This window comes from Somniosus microcephalus, chromosome 14 (genome assembly GCF_052327205.1).
Source record: "Somniosus microcephalus isolate GS21.2 chromosome 14, FLI_Smic_1.0, whole genome shotgun sequence".
Taxonomy (NCBI): domain Eukaryota; kingdom Metazoa; phylum Chordata; class Chondrichthyes; order Squaliformes; family Somniosidae; genus Somniosus; species Somniosus microcephalus.
Genome location: NC_141000.1, coordinates 71,219,620 through 71,241,651, shown reverse-complemented (window position 1 = coordinate 71,241,651; position 22,032 = coordinate 71,219,620). Strand labels below are relative to the sequence as shown.

The 22,032-nt window shown below is 43.1% G+C and overlaps 1 protein-coding gene across 1 annotated transcript in view; it reads left to right on the top strand.

The window, feature by feature from the left end:
- LOC147107546 (uncharacterized) overlaps positions 1 to 21,599 on the top strand; it is a 37,216-nt gene extending 15,617 nt beyond the window's left edge. The window contains exon 3 of the mRNA XM_086006649.1: positions 20,921 to 21,599. Coding sequence (XP_085862775.1) covers positions 20,921 to 21,160 — 240 coding nt within the window. The 3' untranslated portion in view covers positions 21,161 to 21,599. The remainder of the gene's footprint in view (positions 1 to 20,920) is intronic.
- The last annotated feature ends 433 nt before the right edge of the window (positions 21,600 to 22,032 follow it).

Genomic DNA, 22,032 nt, shown 5'->3' with positions numbered 1-22,032 from the left:
TACGTAAACTTGATGTCATCCAAAACTCTGCCGACCATGTCCTAACTCACACCAAGTCCCGTTCACCCAGCACCCCTGTGCTCGCTGACCTACATTGACTCCTGGTTAAGCAACGCCTCGATTTCAGAATTCTCATCTTTGTTTTCAAATTCCTCCACGGCCTCCCCTTCCCTATTTCTGAAATCTCCTCCAGCTCCACAACCCCCTGAGAAATCTACGCTCCTCTAATTCTACCTGCTTGAGCATCCCTGATTATAATCGCTCAACCATTGGTGGCCGTGCCTTCAGTTGTCTAGGCCCTAAGCTCTGGAATTCCCTCCCTTAACCTCTCTGGCTCTCTACCCCTCTTTCCTCCTTTAAGACACTCCTTAAAACCTACCTCTTTGACCAAACGTTTGGTCACCTGCCCTAATTTATCCTTATGTAGCTTGGTGTCAAATTTTTGTCTTATAACACTCCTGTGAAGCACCTTGGGACATTTTACTACGTTAAAGGTACTAAATCAATACAAGTTGTTGTTGTTGTTGTTGTTGTGGCATTGCTATTAAAATCACTTATTCTGTGGTGTAATTGTTTAGATTTTTTATATACGTAATGAACTGTATTTTGTTCTGTTTGTTGTATTACTTAGATTGTTCCATGTTATCTATTTAAAACAAAATCATTAATTTTTTTTTTTAAATGCTTTTTAAAAAAAGTGTGTGTAACCTAATGTGCTGGCTTTTAATGTCTAAATAGAAAGAACTGTATGTCTCCCCTGATGGTTTAATGGATAATGCATCACATGGGTTACTGGGCCACAGAGACCAGAAAGATCCCAAGCTTGATCCCCTGTATGTGTTGAGTTGGCTAATCAGGTAGGGCAGTGGTGGAATACTCTGTTCCCTGGACTGCAGAGAGGGGAAACCAACCAGGGTTATTTTTCCTTGATTGCTACATAGTGACTCCTGCTTAATAAAAAAGTGTGTGTATATATGTCAGCTTTAGACATCATTGGACTTCGCTGTGATGCTGCCTCTGGTCAAACAACCTGCTAATACTGAAGAAGAATAGCCACTCGGGAAAGGTACTGGAGGCTTTTCGGTGCCTCTACTCCAGTACAAATCACCACCTTTTGGAGGAACTCAATTAAAGAAGTACAGAAGTTGGAGGCCAGCGAGTAGTGTTCAGTTTATACGTTTAACTACTGGATTGTAGTCTCTGGATTACTCCCAGTGCCACGTGCTAGTGAGTGTAGGAATAGGAGGATAGAGCAGATGAATGCGTGACTAAAGAGTTGGTGTAGGAGGGAGGGTTTTACTTTCCTGGATCACTGGGCCTGTTTCTGGGAAAGGTGGGACTTGTACAAGTCGGACGGGTTGCACCTGAACCAGAGCGGGACAAATATCCTTGCGGGGAGGTTTGCTAGCACTGTTGGGGGGGGTTTAAACTAACTTGGCAGGGGGATGGGATACAGAGGGGAGCTGAAATAGGGGGTGATGTGCTGCCAATTATAGAGAAAAAAACAAGTCAGCTTGGTAGACAGGGCAAATATATAAGGGCAAGGCTGGATGGCATCTATTTTAATGCAAGGAGTCTTGCAAATAAGGTGGATGAACTGAAGGTGTTGATAAACACATGGGAGTATGATATTGTTGCTATCACGGAGACATGGTTGAGGGAGGGGCAAGACTGGCAGCTCAATATTCCGGGGTACAGAATCTTCAGGCGAGACAGAGGGGGAGGTATAAGAGGAGGGGGTGTTGCAATATTAATTAAGGAGTCAATTACTGCAGTAAGGAGGGATGATATATTAGCAGGTTCCTCTAATGAGGCCATATGGGTGGAGCTTAAAAACAAAAAGGGGGCAAGCACTTTGCTGGGAGTGTACTATAGGCCTCCAAACAGTCAGGGGGAGATAGAGGAACAGATATGTAGGCAAATCTCAGAGAAATGTGCAAATAATAGGGTAATAATAATGGGGGATTTCAACTTCCCCAATATTAACTGGGATAGTCAGAGTGTGAAAGGCTCAGAGGGTGTAGAATTCTTAAAGTGCATCCAGGAGAGCTTTTGGAGCCAGCATGTAGAAAGTCCTACAAGAGAGGGGGCAGTACTGGACCTAATTCTAGGGAATGTGGCCGGCCAAGTGGAAAAAGTGCTAGTAGGTGAGCACTTTGGTGACAGTGACCATAATATGGTGAGATTTAAGGTGGTCATGGAAAAGGACAGGGATGGGCCGGAAATAAAGGTTCTAAATTGGGGGGAAGGCCGATTTTAATAGGATAAGGCAGGATCTGGCCAAAATGGACTGGGATCAGCTACTTGTAGGAAAATCCGCATCGGAGCAATGGGAAGCTTTCAGAAGGGAGATTGAGATCATACAATGGCAACATGTTCCCGTAAAGGTCAAGGGTGGTTCCAAAAACCACAGGGAACCTTGGATGTCAGGGGATATACGAGAATGGGTTAGGAAAAAAAGGAGGGCTTTTGGTAGATACAAAAGGCTAAAGATGGAGGAAGCCCTAGAGGAGTACAAAAAGTGCAGGGGGATACTTAAAAAAGAAATTAGGAGATCAAGGAGGGGCCATGAAATAACACTGGCGAGCAAAATAAAGGAAAATCCTAAGATGTTTTATAAGTATATTAAGGGTAAGAGGATAACTAGGGAAAAAATAGGGCCCATTAGGGACAAAAGTGGCAATGTGTGTGTGGAGCCGGAAGATGTAGGAGGGGTTCTAAATGAATTTTTTGCATCTGTTTTCACTATGGAGAAGGACGATGTAGACATAGAAATAGGGCGGGGGGACTGTGATATGCTCGAACATATTAACATCGAGAGGGAGGAGGTATTGGCGGTTTTAGCAGGCCTAAAAATGGATAAATCCCCAGGCCCGGACGAAATGTCTGCTGTGTGAGGCAAAGGAAGAGATTGCGGGGGCTCTAACACATATATTCAGGACCTCTCTGGCCACAGGGGATGTGCCAGAGGACTGGAGAACCGCTAATGTAGTACCATTATTCAAGAAGGGAAGTAGGGAAAAACCGGGGAACTACAGGCCAGTGAGCCTAACATCAGTGGTAGGAAAATTATTGGAAAAAATTCTGAGGGACAAAATTTGTCTCCACTTGGAGAGGCAAGGATTAATCAGGGATAGTCAACATGGCTTTGTCAAGGGAAGATCTGACTAATTTGATTGAATTTTTTGAGGGGGTGACTAGGTGTGTGGATGAGGGTAACGCAGTGGATGTGGTATACATGGATTTCAGTAAGGCCTTCGATAAAGTCCCGCACAGGAGACTGGTCAAGAAGGTAAGAGCCCATGGAATCCAGGGTGCCTTGGCACATTGGATACAAAACTGGCTTAGTGGCAGAAGGCAGAGGGTGATGGTCGAAGGTTGTTTTTGTGACTGGAAGCCTGTGGCCAGTGGGGTACCACAGGGATCGGTGCTGGGTCCCTTGCTGTTTGTGGTCTACATTAATGACTTGGATATGAATGTAAAAGGTATGATCAGTAAGTTCGCGGATGATACAAAAATTGGTAGGGTGGTAAATAGCGAGGAGGGTAGTCTCAGTCTGCAGGACGATATAGATGGGTTGGTCAGATGGGCGGAACAGTGGCAAATGGAATTTAACCCAGAAAAGTGCAAGGTGATGCACTTTGGGGGGACTAACAAGGCAAGGGAATACACAATGAATGGAAAGACCCTAGGCAAGACGGAGGGTCAGAGGGATCTGGGTGTGCAAGTACACAGATCCCTGAAGGCGGCGGAACAGGTGGATAAGGTGGTAAAAAAGGCATATGGGATACTTGCCTTCATTAGCCGAGGCATTGAATATAAGAGCAAGGAGGTTATGATGGAGCTGTATAAAACACTGGTTAGGCCACAGCTGGAATACTGTGTGCAGTTCTGGTCGCCACACTACAGAAAGGATGTGAACACTTTGGAGAGGGTGCAGAGGAGATTCACCAGGATGTTACCAGGGCTGGAGCGCTTCAGCTATGAAGAGAGACTGGGCAGATTGGGTTTGTTTTCCTTGGAGCAGAGGAGGCTGAGGGGGGACATGATTGAGGTGTACAAAATTATGAGGGGCATAGATAGGATGGATACTGAGGAGCTTTTTCCCTTAGTAGAAGGGTCAATAACTAGGGGGCATAGATTCAAGGTAAAGGGCGGGAGGTTTAGAGGGGATTTGAGAGAGAACTTTTTCACCCAGAGGGTGGTTGGAGTCTGGAACTCACTGCCTGAAAGGGTTGTGGAGGCAGGAACCCTCACAACATTTAAGAAGCATTTGGATGAGCACTTGAAATGCCATAGCATACAAGGCTACGGACCAAATGCTGGAATATGGGATTAGATTAGACAGGGCTTGATGGCCGGCGCGGACACGATGGGCCGAAGGGCCTCTATCCGTGCTGTATGACTCTACTCAAATGGAGCTCTGCTTTCCCTAACTTGAGCGGTGTGAGCAGGCAGTGTAACTAGAGCTGCTCAAGATACTGCATGGCTGGGTGCTGTATAAGCTCTTTGTAGAAGTGTCAACAACTAATCTATTTGAGCATGTGTTTCATACAGGTACTATGCTGATGTCAGTTCAGTGTAACCACAGGCCCTGGGTGACACCAAAGTCTGTCTTTTGTTCTGTGTTGGTTGCCTTTAAGCAAGAAAATGTGCCTGCATGGTAATATGATGTCCTGCTGTTTAGTCCTGTAAATTAATTCTAAGGTTTGAGGTCTGCAGTCACTTTATTGCTGTCTTTATCATTCAAACTAATGTTGCATATGTCTCTGGAAAACTCAGAACTGCAAAATTCAACCCCACACACACACACACACCCACACACACACACACACCCACACACACAATGGTGCAAGCGGACCTTATAGCTGCATGCCTTCCGTTTGTATCATTGTTAAAACACATACTTTGTTTAACATATGTAGGCACCATTAGTTGTACAGGTCTTGGGCTTTAGCTCAGTGTGTAGTAAATTGCACTGGAGGAACTATGGGTACTAATTTGTATGATGCATCATAATGAGCAAACTTCAGCCGTACTATAATAAATGGGGGAAGAGAGAAAAGGGAAATGTGATGGTTCCGCTTGTTCGAGCTCCAATGATTGGGTGCAGATTCCTGCTGTTTTTCCCCACATTGCCAGTTCTTCATTTCAGTGCAGCATTAGGAACATTGTGGGGGAAGGGCTGGTTGGAGGTTCCCCATGGAGAGGGAGGGAAAATAACAGGATCTGTCATGCTTGGTCACTCTTCTGGATCTCCTTTTAACAGATTGGCAAAGGCTGGGAACTGTTTGGCTACATGTCCCCATGCCAGGTAAGTTTCTGGAGGGGAATGAATACATCACCAAAAAAAAGCGAGGAATTGTCCTTTAACATTTCTTTCAAAGTGTATAAGTCCCACCTATTGTCATTTTATAACTTTTTAATCTCTGGTGTCTGGTCTCAGTGGGGAGCACTCTCGCCTCTGAGTTAGAAGGTTGTCCCACTCTAGGAACTTGAGCACAAAATCTAAGCTGACGCTCCAGTGCAGGACAGAGGGAGCGCTGCATTGTCAGAGGTGCTGTCTTGCGGATGAGACGCTAAATCGAGGCCCTGTCTGCCCATTTGGGTAGACATAAACCATCCCATGGCACTATTTTGAAGAAGAGCAGGGGAGTTCTCCCTGGTGTCCTGGCCAATATTTATCCCTCAACCAACACCACTAAAAAAAAAACAAATTAGAAGTCATTATCACATTGCTGTTTGTGGGACCTTGCTGTGCACAAATTGGCTGCCGCGTTTCATGCATTACAACTTCTAAACTAAGTCATTGGCTGTAAAGCACTTTGGGACCCCCTGAGCTCGTGAAAGCTACGATCTAAATGCAAGTCTTTCTTTTTTCTGAGAGAAGTAACTAACCTAAACATGAATCACTAAACTATCTGGCAGTGGTGATATTTTAACCCACACCATTGTAGATACTGGAGCCTTAAACTAGCACCTTGGACTGTTCAGTCATGCCACTTGTATTTTAGTTAACAAATTTATATTTCAGTTTTATTACAGGTTGGGGTAATACTTTTTCCAGTAACGTGATAATCGCAAACTATTATCATTGTAGCAGACTAATAGAAATTTGTTAGTATTATGGGGCTCTTTAAATTAATTCAGAGAGCTGTGTGCTGCTCCTGATAGTTGAACATTATTTTGCATGTGTAAATTGTATGTTTTTAATTCTCACATACATGAGACTGGTGAGTGGTGGGATTATCAGTAATACTTGCAGATTAAATAGTGGATATTGCACCTTTAGTAATTTATTATTAGGTTTATTTCATAAACATGAAACGACGTGGTGGTAAATTATGAGGATGTTCTCATGAGTGAAATAAACTCAAGTAATATACTGTTGTCAGTGTAACTTTCTACTATTAGAACTTTGGGTTTTAATAGAGCATTGACTCTCTCAACAGTTAAACAAAGCTTGATCCCTACAATCCAGAACTTTACCGTTTTAATATTCTGCTCTTGCAGTGTTATGTGACCCATAGGATTAAGAATGATCCTATTTGTCCTAAACTACATACTGGATTAGCAGTACCAATTTCTTTGGAAATGGCAGAATATTAAACAGGAATCAGAGTTTTTAAGAGGCTAAAACAATTATAATGTTTACTTACAATACAATGGAAATGCGAAGCACAAAATAATTCAAAGTGCTAATTTTAAGTGTAAATATAATGAGGAAAGTCCATAATGGGTTAATTACTCTCTTCAAGAAAGGTCTTTGGATTGAATTTGGAAAAGTCTTCTACCACTTGGCTCATTTCGGTCTTGGTGTCGATTGGACTTGAATTGTGATATACATAATGCAAGAAATTAACTTTGAATTGATAAACCTTGCAGATTTGAACTTGTTGAGTTGCAGCCATGTTTCCTGACTGCATTGTTTCCTTGTTTAGCAAATGGAAATGATTGATTAACATGTACAATTGCTATTGGATGCTTATAGATAGGTTCATAAATAAAGCATAATAATATTACAATTCAAAAGTGCAAATTGTTTCCTACATTCAACTGAAGAGAGTATCCTACAAAAGCTGAGGTACATTTTAATCTGTATAGTTTCACACCATTTATCCGTTACCAAACAACCACAACAATTAATCCATATCTCTTTCAAGTCACAAGCACAATATGCTGTTTATATTTTATCAACCATTGACAATTCAAAACAGTGTCCATCTCATGAACTGTATTTTAAACTGCCACAAGACATGCCACATATTTGGGACATCTATTATGTGTCCATTACCGTTTATTTGTGTCAACAGTTTTAGTTATTTTTGTGAAATTTGGATATTCGCACTTAAATTAACAGTTCAGACCTTACAGTACAGACTGTTCATTTCCTGTTTCCAAATTATGATTTGGATTTGACTTCAGCTTTTGTGCAGTTTTATTTTTATTAGATTAAGTAGGAGGTTTAGTGCTTTTGTGAGGTGAGGATAGTTTTGTGAAGATTGAAATTTTCATGTGTTGATTGTCACTTCAATGCAAGGTGTAAAGAATGCAACATAGACTAATAATAACAACAGCAACGTGCATTTATATAGCACCTTTCGTGTAATAAGACAATAATTGATGCCAAGCCAAAGAAGGAGATATTAGGAGGGGGTGACTAATGCTTGGTTAAAGGGGTAGGTTTTAAGCAGGGTCTTAATAGAGGAGAGAGAGGTGGAGAAATTTAGGGACGGAATTCCAGAACTTATGGCCTAGATGATTGAACGCACGACCACCAATGGTGGTGGGGGATGCACGAGAGGCTAGAGTCAGAGGAACACTAAGTTCTCGGAGTTGTAGGACTAATGTCAGCATGTTATTTTTTATTTTCACTGCTGTAAATGATCACATGTCGACATTGTGAATATAATAGGAATGGACATCCCGAGTGCCTAAGTTGGTAAGTCATAGTCCACTCAGACCTGGAAGGTCCCAGTTTGGATCCCTGATCTATAATGAGTTAGCTGATCTCAACCAGAGTGTGACAGGAAAGGTGCAGTTGGCCTCGGCACCAGTGGGCTCGGGAAGAGAAAAAGTCAGAGAGTTCCCACTGCTGGAAAGTGCTCCAATTTAGATGTCTGCTGGGGCAAGGTTGAGCTCAAGTATGATGCGCCCCACAATCACATAGCTTGGTAGCACTCATTGTTTAGACTCAAACATGGAGAGTGACAACTAGAGGAAGGCTGGGGACCTTGTGAGATTGTAGCCCGGCAAGAATCAACACTTTCAGGAGAGGACGGGAGAAACTTAAGAGAGAAAGTTGTTTTTAAAAGCACAGTAATTGACTGTAGTGAGGGCAGAGTAAGGATAATTCAAAGTGCCTCATTTAGTAATATTACAAAATAGGTTCGGATGAAGGCCCTTCAACCCATTTGATTTCATCCCCTCAAGAATACCATACCAATCTCCTTCCCTTTACAGTATCTAGCTGTTCTTAAACGACTCCAGTGTCCTGGCTTTATTTTTTAAAACAATGATTTACTATCCAAAAATCATATTGTAAAACGAATAGTTAGGTGAAGCTATTATAGTCTCAACTCCAGAATTAAACAGAATAACTGCTTAAAATATATTGCAGCATGAACTGTTGTACCACATTAGCACAAAATCTTTCCTTTCAGAGGTGACTTTCATGCCAGCATGACTTTCAGTCCAAAATGATTATAGAGTTGGGACAGTGTAAACTGCTGCCCTAGGTGACCCCAAATTTGACTTATGAGGTTGACGTCAGAGGTTTCTGACATTACATCACTGGTGTTCACACAATAAAATTGAAGCAGTGTATTAAGATTCTTATAGATCAAACAGGTTGCAAGTGTCATCTAGTTCTTTGTATTTTATTATCATTCATAGCCTGGATGCTTGGTTTGACACACACACAGCATTTTTTCTGAAACCAAACCATTAAAAAAAGTTTAAACACATGTTCTTTGTCTAAAATAAGGGTTATATAATTACTCGTAGCGTAGTGGCTTCCTGGGAGTGATTACAAAGCAGTAATCCAGTTGAGGATTTCAGATAACTACATAAATTACTAGACTGAAACATGAGTGGTTTATAATAATTAGTTGAGCATTGATATTACATAATGGCTTGAAATCATGTTGAACATCTTTTATTTGTTATATATTTTTATACAGTGGTTTGACTCTGTCTTTGGCCAGTTTATATGCTGGCAGCAGCTGTTGGTGCAAATGTCAAATGTTTGCAAGTTCCATGTCATTGCTACATGATGTTAATAGTGGAGGATTCATGATTATAATACTTGTATCAACAACAACAACTTTTATTTATATAGCGCCTTTAACGTAGTAAAACCTCCCAAGGCGCTTCACAGGAGTGTTAGCAAACAAAATTAGACACCGAGCCACATAACGAGATATTAGGGCAGGTGACCAAAAGCTTGGTCAAAGAGATGGGTTTTAAGGAGTGTCTTAAAGGAGGAAAGAGAGGTAGAGTGGCGGAGAGGTTTTAGGGAGGGAATTCCAGAGCACAGGGCCATGACAGCTGAAGGCACGGCCACCAGTGATGGAGTAATTAAAGTCAGGGATGCTCAAGAAGCCAGAATTAGAGGAGCGCAGATATCTCGGAGGGTTGTGGGGCTGGAGGAGATTACAGAGATAGGGAAAGAACATAAGAAATAGGAGCAGGAATAGGCCACTCGGCCCCTCGAGCCTGCTCTGTCATTCAATAAGATCATGACTGATCTTGGGCTCAAAGCCACTTCCCCGCCCGCTCCCCAGGCAGGGAAAGGCGAGGCCATGGAGGGATGTGAAAACAAGGATGAGAATTTTGAAATCGAGGTGTTGCTTAACCGGGAGCCAATGTAGGTCAGCGAGGGGGTGATGGGTGAACGGGGCTTGGTGCGAGTTGGGACATGGGCAGCAGAGTTTTGGATGACCTTAAGTTTACGGCGGGTAGAACGTGGGAGGCCAGCCAGGAGTGCATTGGAATAGTCAAATCTAGAGGTAACAAAGGCATGGATGAGGGTTTCAGCAGCAGATGAGCTGAGGCAGGGGTGGAGTCGGGTGATGTTCTGGAGGTGGAAATAGGCGGTCTTAGTGATGGCGTGGATATGTGGTCTGAAGCTCATCTCGGTGTCAAATATAACACCAAGTTTGCGAACAGTCTGGTTCAGCCTCAGACAGTTGCCAGGGAAAGCGATGGAGTCGGTGGCTAAGGAACGGAGTTTGTGGTGGGACCCGAAGACAATGGCTTCAGTGTTCCCAAAATTTAGTTGGAGGAAATTTCTGCTCATCCAGTAGTCGGACAAACAGTCTGACAATTTAGAGGAATAATTTACAGTTGGTTACTGATAAATTGTATTTCTAGTACATATTGAAATGTCATCTTGGCTCAGTAGTGGCACTCTCACCTCTGAGCCAGAAGTTTGTGGGTTGAAGCCCCATTCCAAGACTTGAGTACATAATCTAGGCTGACACTTCAGTGCAGTATTAAGGGAGAGCTACATTGCCATCTTTCGGAATAGGCCCTATCTGCCTGTTCAGGATGGATGTAAAATTCCATGGCAGTATTTGAAAAAGAGCAGGGGAGGTCTCTTGGTTCTGGCCAACGTTTATCATTCAACCAACGCTAGTGGAGTGGAGTGGAGTGCCTAGTCATGACTGACATGGCAACAGCAAATCAGGAGAAATACAATAATTAAAGCTTTTCTAGTTAAATCGTTTGGAAAAGCAAGCTGAACTCCTTTTTCAACCTTTCAACTGGGGGGAAAAAACTTGATAAATCTCTTAGATTTCTTTCCTAACTGCAAAGAAACCCCAGAGGTGCTCTTGTCACAAGTGTTGTTTGTTTGTGAACTGTTCACAATATTGAAAAAAAGCAGTGATTGTTAATAAATGTAAATGTAATCATGTGCCTGAAATAAAGTGTTAAGAATTTAGTTTGTTTCAGTCTCAAATCCTCACGTGAGGGGACACACCATTCTACATAATTCATGCTGATAATGCATGTATTGCATGCTGAGAAATTCTGCAAACTGCAGATGTTCCAAACACATCAATACATTCGGAAGTTCTGTCCAGCTACCGTGATGTAAACATTTCCAGTCAAAGCCTGAAGTAGGAATTTTAAGGAAGGCACTAAAAGACACAAAAGGCAATTCAGTTAGTAAATTTTATCACTTTACTGTAAAATATGTAATTTTTGAATATTTATTTTGTTCAAAATCTTATTTTTGATATTAGATGTTTGTTATTGGCAGGAATTCTTTTTCATAAAGCACTTTGAGAGATTTGATTTGCTTCATTGTGATATGAGTCTTGAAATTATGCAGGCTGTCAATTCTGGTATAAAAGCCAAGATCTGCCTGTTGATGAACTCTGAGGCTGACCCTGTCAAAGTAAGTGAGGTCAGGGGTATGTCACTTAATTTAGAAAAGCAGGGTAAATGCCAGTGCCAGTAGTGGTACATCTCGGGTGCTGGCCAGGTGGAGTAGGCCGAAAAATGCAGTTTTGGGTGCTGAGGCCTCCCCCACCCCTGGAAGGATCCTAAAGTGTACTGAGTGTCCCATTTTATAATGGGACCGGACAATGGGGGCAACAATTTCAAAATCTTTGTGGTTCAGACCATGACCTAGCAGTAGGTGCTGCCGTCCCACCAGGCTGGGGATGAGTAAACTGACCGGGGAGTCCTGTAGCTAGTCATGCTCCCTCTTGTGTCACTGTCATTATGTGCAGGAAGTGTGCACCATAAGGAAGACTTGTAATGATATATATAAAATATGAGTCTTGTTTTTAGTGCATGCCTGTCACACTTTAGGCATCACACTTCAAAGTGTCACACTTGTACCTGTTTGACTGGAATATCTTTTGTCATGCAACTTCATATCGTGACTAAACTTGTAGGAAAGAAGTAGGTGTAAAAATTACCAATGAAGAATGAAACATAGACATAGAAGATAGGAGCAGGAGTAGGCCATTCGGCCCCTCGAGCCTGTTCTGCCATTCGATGAGATCATGGCTGATCATCCAAACTCAGTACCCCGTACCTGCCTTCTCCCCATATCCCTTGATACCTTTAGCTCTAAGAAATATATCTAACTCCTTTTTGAATATATTTAAAGACTTGGCCTCAACCGCCTTCTGTGGTAGAGAATTCCACAGGTTCACCACTCTCTGGGTGAAGAAATTCTTCCTCATCTCTGTCCTAAATGGCTTACCCCTTATCCTTAGACTATGACCTCTGGTTCTGGACTCTCCGACCATCGGGAACATTCTACCTGCATCTAGTTTGTCCAGACCTGTCAGAATTTTATAAGTTTCGATGAGATCCCCTCTCATTCTTCTAAACTCCAGCGAGTATAAGCCCAATCGACCCAATCTCTCCTCATACGTCATTCCTGCCATCCCAGGGATCAGCCTTGTGAATCTTCGCTGAACTCCTTCCATGGCAAGAACATCCTTCCTCAGATAAGGTGACCAAAACTGCACACAGTACTCAAGGTGTGGTCTCACCAAGGCCCTGTACAACTGCAGCAGGACATCCTTGCTCCTGTACTCAAACCCTTTTGCTATGAAGGCCAACATACCATTTGCCTTCTTCACCGCCTGCTGCACCTGCATGCTTACCTTCAGCGACTGGTGCACAAGGACACCCAGGTCTTGTTGCACTTCCCCTTCTCCCAATCTATTGCCATTCAGATAATAGTCTGCCTTTCTGTTTTTGACACCAAAGTGGATAACCTCGCATTTATCCACGTTATATTGCATCTGCCACGCTTCTGCCCAATCACCCAACCTGTCCAAATCATCCTGGAGTTTCTCGGTATCCTCCTCGCAGCACACACGCCCACCCAGCTTTGTGTCGTCTGCAAACTTGGAGACATTACATCTAGTTCCCTTATCTAGATCATTAATGTATATTGTGAATAGCTGGGGTCCAAGGACCGATCCCTGCGGTACCCCACTAGTCACTGCCTGCCACTCGGAAAAAGACCCGTTAATTCCTACTCTCTGCTTTCTGTCCGCCAACCAGTTCTCTATCCAAGTCAATACCTTTCCCCCAATCCCATGTGCCTTAACTTTACACGCTAATCTCTTATGCGGGACCTTATCGAAAGCCTTTTGAAAGTCCAAATACACCACATCTACTGGTTCTCCCTTATCTATTTTCCCAGTTACATCCTCAAAAAATTCCAGTAGATTAGTCAAGCACGATTTACCTTTTGTAAATCCATGTTGACTTTGTCCGATCCTGTCACTGTTTTCCAAGTGCTCAGCTATTACATCCTTTATAATGGACTCTAGCATTTTCCCCACTACCGATGTCAGGCTTACTGGTCTGTAATTCCTCGCTTTCTCTCTGCCACCCTTTTTGAATAGTGGGGTAACATTAGCTACCCTCCAATCCATGGGTACAGTTCCAGATTCCAGCGAATTTTGGAAGATGATCAGCAATGCATCTACTATTTCTAGGGCCACTTCCTTAAGTACCCTAGGATGTAGATTATCAGGCCCTGGGGATTTATCGGCCTTCAATCCCATCAATTTCCCCAACACCATTTCCCTACAAATACTGATTTCTTTCAGTTCCTCCTTCTCATCAGACCCTATGCTCTCCAACATCTCTGGGAGGTTATTTGTGTCCTCCTTTGTGAAGACAGAACCAAAATATGCATTTAATTGGTCTGCCATTTCTTTGTTCCCCATTATAACTTCCCCTGCTTCTGACTGCAAGGGACCTACACTTGATTTCACTAATCCTTTTCTCTTCACATATCTATAAAAGCTCTTACAGTCAGTTTTTATGTTCCCTGCAAGCTTACTTTCATATTCTATTTTCTCCTTAATTAATCCCTTTGTCCTCCTTTGTTGAATCCTAAACTGCTCCCAATCCTCAGTGTTACTGCTTTTTCTGGCCAATTTATATGCCCTCTCCTTGGATCTTATGCTATCCCTAATTTCCCTTGTTAGCCATGGTTGAGTCACCCTTTTTGTTTTATTCTTATCCCAAACTGGGATGAACAACTTCTGTAGTTCATCCATGCGGTCTCTGAATGTTTGCCATTGCCTATCCACCGTCAACCCTTTGAGTGACATTCCCCAATCAATCCTACCCAATTCGCACCTCATACCATCGTAGTTTCCTTTATTTAAATTCAGGACCCTAGTCTCCGAGTCAACTACTTCATTCTCCATCCTAATGAAGAATTCTATCATATTATGATCGCTCTGACCCAAGGGGCCTCGTACAACAAGATTGCTAATTAATCCTCTCTCATTACATAATACCCAGTCTAAGATGGCCTGATCTCTGGTTGGTTCTTCGACATATTGTTCCAGAAAACCATCCCGTAAACATTCTAGGAATTCCTCCTCCACAGTATTTTTACTAATTTGGTTAGCCCAATCTATATGTAAATTAAAGTCACCCATGATGACTGCTGTGCCCTTATTGCACGCGTCTCTAATTTCCCGTTTAATGCCATCCCCAACCTCCGTATTACTGTTTGGAGGTCTATATACCACTCCCACTAACGTTTTCTGCCCCTTGATATTTCTCAGTTCTACCCATACAGATTCCGCATCATCAGAGTTAATATCCTTCCTTTCAATTGTGTTAATCCCCTCTTTAACCAGCAATGCTACCCCACCTCCCTTTCTTTTTGCCTATCCTTCCTAAATATTGAATACCCCTGGATGTTGAGTTCCCAGCCTTGGCCATCCTGGAGCCATGTTTCTGTAATCCCAATCAAATCATATTCGTTTACCTCTATTTGCGCAGCTAATTCATCCACCTTGTTCCGAATGCTCCTTGCATTAAGACACAAAGCCTTCAGGCTTGTTTTTTTAACGCTCTCAGACCTACATGAATTATTATTTACTGTGACCATGTTTGATTTAAACCGTTGAGTTCTTTGCCTTCTAATTTTGTTTTTCTCCTTGCTGTCTTTTGCTTTTTTCCTTGTTTCCCTTTCCTCTGTCTCCCTGCTCAGGTTCCCAACCCCCTGCCACTTTAGTTTAAACCCTCCCCAACAGCACTAGCAAACACTCCCCCTAGGACATCGGTCCCGGCCCTGCCCAGGTGCAAACCGTCCTGTTTGTACTGGTCCCACCTCTCCCAGAACCGGTTCCAATGTCCAAGGAATTTGAATCCCTCCCCCTTGCACCATTCCTCTAGCCACGTATTCATTTGAAATATCCTCCTATTTCTACTCTGATTAGCACGTGGCACTGGTAGCAATCCTGAGATTACTTCCTTTGAGGTCCTACTTTTAAATTTACCTGCTAACTCCCTATATTCTGCTTTTAGGACCTCATCCTGTTTTTTACCTATATCGTTGGTGCCTATGTGCACCACGACAACTGGCTGTTCGCCCTCCCCCTCCAAAATGTTCTGCAGCCGCTCCGAGACGTCCTTGACCCTTGCACCAGGGAGGCAACACACCATCCTGGAGTCTCGATTGAGGCCGCAAAAACGCCTATCTATTCCCCTTACAATTGAGTCCCCTATCACTATAGCTCTTCCACTCTTTTTCCTCCCAGCCTGTGCAGCAGAGCCACCCATGGTGCCAGGAAGTTGGCTGCTGCTGCCTTCCCCTGATGAGTCATCCCCCCCAACAGTATTTAAAGTGGTATATCTGTTGGAGAGGGGGATGGCCACAGGGGATTCCTGCACTACCTGCCTGCGCCTCTTACTCTGCCTGCTGGTCACCCATTCCCTTCCTGCCTGTACACCCTTTACCTGCGGTGTGACCAACTTGCTATATGTGATATTCACGACGTCCTCAGCATCGCGAATGCTCCAAACTGAATCCATCCGCAGCTCCAGTGCCGCAATGCGGTCTGTCAGTAGCTGCAGCTGGACACACTTCCCGCACACATGGTCGTCGGGGACGCAGGAAGCGTCCCTGATTTCCCACATAGAGCAGGAGGAGCACACTACGGGGCTGGGCTGTCCTGCCATGACTTACCCTTTAACTAATTAATTAAAATTAAGTGAATCCCACCAATTTCACTACAGTTAAATGATATATTTAAGGGCCCTGGTTTACAAACTGTCCCCGCTACACCACAGAGACCTTAAAAACTATAAACTACAGACTTAAAGTTTTAAAAGAGAGAGAAATACTCCAACCAATCACCTACCTGTTTTGTGGTGACGTCACATCTCGAATACTTTTTACCTCTCTCCTTCCCTGAGATTGGCGAGGCCTACCTGAGCCTCTGGGGCCTTTTGTAGTCGCTCTGCCACTCCGAGATTCCTGCTGCCGATGCCGCACTGAGGCCTACCTGAGCATCTGGGGCCTTTTGTAGTCGCTCTGCCGCTCCGAGATTCCTCCCGCCGCTGCTGATGCCGCACTGAGGCCTACCTGGGCCTCTGGGGCCTTTTGTAGTCGCTCTGCCGCTCCGAGATTCCTCCCGCCGCTGCCGATGCAAATGGTTAATAAAACAAGGAGGAGAGAGGGACCCAATCAAATAACTCAAAACATTTTTTCAAAATCCTTTCCACCAGTATCTTGTTTTATCAGTAATGCAGATTAGTACTAAAAACAAGTTAATGTCTCCTTTAAAAGAGCAAAAATTTGATCTGAGTATGTTGTGTTTATATAATATCACTGACAGTAATTTCCATCGTAAGTTTTCCAACATTAATACACATGGAGACACTCAACGTTTTCAAGGGGAGACTGGATAGGCACTTGAGGGAAATAAACTTGCAGGGCTACGGAGATAAGAGCAGGGGAATGGGACTGACTGGATTGCTCTACAGAGAGCCGGCACGGACTCGATGGGCTGAATGGCCTCCTTCTGTGTCGTTATGACTCTATGACAAAGTCACATAATTCAAAACACAGTTATTAAACTTTACCATCCAATTGTGTGTTCTGTGTTTGAAATCTCTTGAACAATATTTTCCTCTGGAGAGCACCACTCTTTCGGGACTTGACTTCATGGAGTACTCTACAGCTATCTGTTCGCTGAATAAAGTGGCTCAATCAGGTAGTTGACTATAATACCCAGAATGCAGCAATATTGCTCTGCAGTAAAACTGACAGTAGGACTGGCCATTCACAGAGCATGCCAGATTCACTGTTTGCCTCACTTCCAGGAGAGGATAGTGGGATTTACAATGAAAAAGAACTGACAGCATTAAAATCCAAAGAAGCCATTTTCAGCACCATTTAGACTCTTTTTGTATTAAAAACAGGAAACCGAGTAAAACAGGGACCTTTGAGGCTCTGTTTCAGGTAACTTTGACTGGAAAAACAGTAGAACTAACTACTGTATATACCAAGGCTTGCACATAATCATAAAACATAGCAGCAATAATATATAATGTAGGCAAAACTACAATTCATTAATAATTAGTGTGCAGAAACAATATATTATATATTCAAATCAATAAGCTGCAACATTCCATTTCAAAATGCATTGAAAACTCCTATGCCAGGTTCTGTCTATGGGAAAATCCATTTTAAGTGTCAACATTTGGATGTAGTATCTGTTACACCTGTAAGTGGCACTGTTATGTGTAATTTCCATTTTAGATCTGTCACCTATTGTAAACAAATGTTAGTAAATGTTAGTAAATCCTCCTACAGTTCCACACCCTAGAAACCAGTCTTTCACTTCCAACAAATTATGTTATTTGGTTGACTGTAGTCTCTCTGTTCCTGAAGGAAGAGAGCCTAGCATCACACTCCAGAAAAGGTAATGACAATTCAACCCCTCCTCCAATCTTACATCCCTGAACAGCACCAATAACTCTTTTTGACCCTCTCCTACCCACACTAGTCAGCTTTAGAATAGAGCTCTCGATGGTCTGTTTCACCTCAGGACGTTTCTTATATATTGAAGTGAGGGCACTTCCCCCAAGCCTGCTGGCTGAAAAGGAACCTCTATCCCCAATCACTCACCTTCCCGCCCCCTTCACCTCCCAACCCAGCTCTGCTCTTCCCTACCCCTGTCTTCACTCCTCTCGCCCTTCTCTTCCCCACTCTCTCCTTCACTCGCTCCCCTTTTCTTCCTCTCCACCCTCCCCTCTTTCACTCAGTGTTTCCTATACCACATCAACTTCTAAATCTCACTATGTACTCGTGTCTAAGGTAGTTTTGGGAAAAAAATTAAGTTTACTTACAGCTAGTAAACACTCAATTGAGATGGCATCAAACTTGCCCAATGCTAGTGTTGCCACTTTGATTTTAGAAAATTAAGGCTTCTGTTTCTGAAAACTATTTGGGAAACTGCTGTATTTGTTTTTTCTCACCTTAAAACAGTTTCAATATCTGCTCCTTGACCATCTTAATCAGAACCAACCTAAACATATGTATTGTAACTGTCACTATAAACTAATTCAGAAATATTAAATTTGCACAGAGAAGATGGTGAAAGGGGAGGGAAATTGTAAAGTAATGGAAAGTATTTTCACCAGCCACCAGCTTTAAGTAAACTTAAAATGTTTTTTTCCCAAAACTACCTTGGACACAAGCACATAGTGACATTTAGAAGCTGATGTGGTATAGGGAACTCAACTGGACCAGCCACATAACGGCTCTTATTTTCTAGGCTCACACATGATGAAAGACCACTTGGGTAAAATATTAGGTGCCTGTTGGTATCTATTAAACTATACCCTAGCAGGAATCAGAACCTTCAGGAGAGGACTGAAGAAATTGGGGGAAAATTATGGCAACCAGGTTATTAGTGGGCAGTTTTTACTAAGCATGAGCTTATTGTGAAGTTAAATCTCCACATCCTTCTGAACCAGTATGTGAATATTTTTTCAAATATTTTGTAGGCTTTGGAAGTTCACTGATGATAGAACTTTGCTTCCACATGTTGACCTATTGCACACAGCTCTACGATCTTAGAATTGCATTTGAGACTGCAATGGTGGGAGCGGCTGCTAGATGTTAGCGAGGAATTGGATTTGGTGCCACATAATGACCTGCATACGTGATATCCTATGCAGTGTCCTAGAATGTTGGGCAGCTCAACCAATTTTCCAAGGGAGAAACTGAAGTTTAGTGAGGGTACATTTTGAACCACAAATAGAGGATTATTTGGGTAAATATAATGTTTTGAGTTATTGGTTAGTAAGTCTGGCAGGAGGCAAGTCCAACTGGTTGTTTACTGCTGCTTGTGGGTGTGCACGTATTGTAAAGTTGTTGAGTTTGTGCTACACGTATGAAAATACAAGCTTTTGAATAAGAAATTGGGATTTTCATGATCATTGATGACATCATGATTGAGCTGACTTTTCCAAGAATGTCTCAGTCCAGCTGTATCTATCGAGTCCAAGCTGTCCCCCAGCTACCAGCCACCCCCTGCTGCAACTTGTCGCCAGACAGTCTGAAAGGAGAGTTCTAAAAATAAGTTGGATCACTTGTTTATTATAGTTTTCTTCTTTAAAAATAATAAAAATGAACATTCATTAAAAACAGGCTGGAGCATTTCATTTAAGCATAAAAGCTGGAGAAGACCAACTTTTCTCAGGGGTGAGGTTAAAGTGAGAACTCCACCTTATTTCTAACTCGTCATTTGAGTACTGAAAATTTTTCTTGGCTTCCAAAATGTGCCTAAGCATTTCTGCTGTGTACATCTGCTAATGTATTGTGAATTTATATTTCTAATACTGAATATAATAAAATTGAACTACAAGTGTACATAGCGCTTGGCAAAGACTTTTATTGATGGTGTGGAGATGCCGGTGTTGGACTGGTGTGGACAAATGTAAGAAGTCACACAACACCAGGTTATAGTCCAACAGTTTTATTTGAAATCACAAGCTTTCGGAGCGCTGCTCCTTCGTCAGGTGAAGTGGAGAGATGCATAAAGACACAGCTTATATAGTCAGAGAATAATGCCAGATGATTACAGGTAATCTTTCTAAGTGCCATTTATCACACCTCGGCAGAGAGATAATCACAGCGATCAAAGGTGTGAATGGTGTCCAAACAGGTCAGTCAGGAAAACATTACATCAAAGAACAATGAGGTGGGGTCACAAGGGGTCAAATGTTGCAGATGCTGGGGTCTGTATGAAAAACAAAAAACAGACAAAAAAACATTTTTTTTTGCTGGAAATCACAGCAGGTCCGGTCGCATCTGTGTAGAGAGAACAAGCCAACGACGACTCGAGTCTGGGTGACCCTACGTCAGGTGGGGTTACATGTAGCGTGACATGAACCCAAGATCCCGGTTGAGGCCGTCCTCATGATTGCGGAACTTGGCTATCAGTTTCTGCTCTACGATTTTGCGTTGTGTGTCTCGAAGGCCGCCTTGGAGAATGCTTACCCAAAGATCGGAGGCTGAATGTCCTTGACTGCTGAAGTGTTCCCCGACTGGGAGGGAACACTCCTGCCTGGTGATTGTTGCGCGGTGTCCGTTCATCCGTTGTAGCAGTGTCTGCATGGTCTCGCGATGTACCATGCTCCGGGGCATCCTTTCCTGCAACGTATGAGGTAGACAACGTTGGCCGAGTCACATGAGTATGTACCATGTACCTGGTGGGTGGTGTCCTCACGTGTGATGATGGTATCTGTGTTGATGATCTGGCATGTCTTGCAGAGGTTGCTGTGGCAGGGTTGTGTGGTGTCGAGGTCGCTGTTCTCCTGAAAGCTGGGTAATTTGCTGCGAACGATGGTCTGTTTGAGGTTAGGCGGCTGTTTGAAGGCGAGTAGTGGAAGCGTGGGGATGGCCTTAGCGAGGTGTTCGTCGTCATCGATGACATGTTGAAGGCTGCGAAGAACATGGCGTAGTTTCTCCGCTCCGGGGAAGTACTGGACGACGAAGGGTACTCTGTTGGTTGTGTCCCGTGTTTGTCTTCTGAGGAGGTCTATGCAATTTTTTGCTGTGGCCCATCGGAACTGTCGATTGACGAGTCGAGCGTCATATCCCGTTCTTACGTTGCAGGAAAGGATGCCCCGGAGCATGGTACATCGGCGAGACCATGCAGACACTGCGACAACGGATGAATGGACACCGTGCAACAATCGCCAGGCAGGAGTGTTCCCTCCCAGTTGGGGAACACTTCAGCAGTCAAGGACATTCAGCCCCCGATCTTTGGGTAAGCATTCTCCAAGGCGGCCTTCGAGACACACGACAACGCAAAATCGTAGAGCAGAAACTGATAGCCAAGTTCCGCACTCATGAGGACGGCCTCAACCGGGACCTTGGGTTCATGTCACACTACATGTAACCCTACCCGACGTAGGGTCACCCAGACTCGAGTTGTCGTTGGCTTGTTCTCTCTACACAGATGCGGCCGGACCTGCTGTGATTTCCAGCAAAAAAAAAAGTTTTTTTTGTCTGTTTTTTGTTTTTCATACAGACCCCAGCATCTGCAACATTTGACCCCTTGTGACCCCACCTCATTGTTCTTTGATGTAATGTTTTCCTGACTGACCTGTTTGGACACCATTCACACCTTTGATCGCTGTGATTATCTCTCTGCCGAGGTGTGATAAATGGAACTTAGAAAGATTACCTGTAATCATCTGGCATTATTCTCTGACTATATAAGCTGTGTCTTTATGCATCTCTCCACTTCACCTGACGAAGGAGCAGCACTCCGAAAGCTTGTGATTTCAAATAAAACTGTTGGACTCTAACCTGGTGTTGTGTGACTTCTTACTTTTATTGATGGTTGAGAGGCAGGCATATTATAATTCAACTCTAGTACTGAGCAGAAGATGATAACAATGACTTCTATCCCTGTTGCTCACACATTTTACAAATATATATAGAACAACCAGATATTTCTTAATTCAGAGTATTTCCTGAATACATTTTTAAAATAGTAATCTTCATTATATTTTGAATTTTGGGAGCACAAATGTTACCCCATTAATCATTTTTTCAAGACAGGTACTGTGTGAAATAATTGCTTATCTTTACCAGTTTCAGAAACAATCTAGCTCAAGTTTACTCCTGATTTTTTTTAATAGTGTTACCTTTACATTTCATTTCAGAATGTCGCCCAGCTCCTGCTGCTTAAGATGCTAATACTGTTGCCTCTGTGTTTT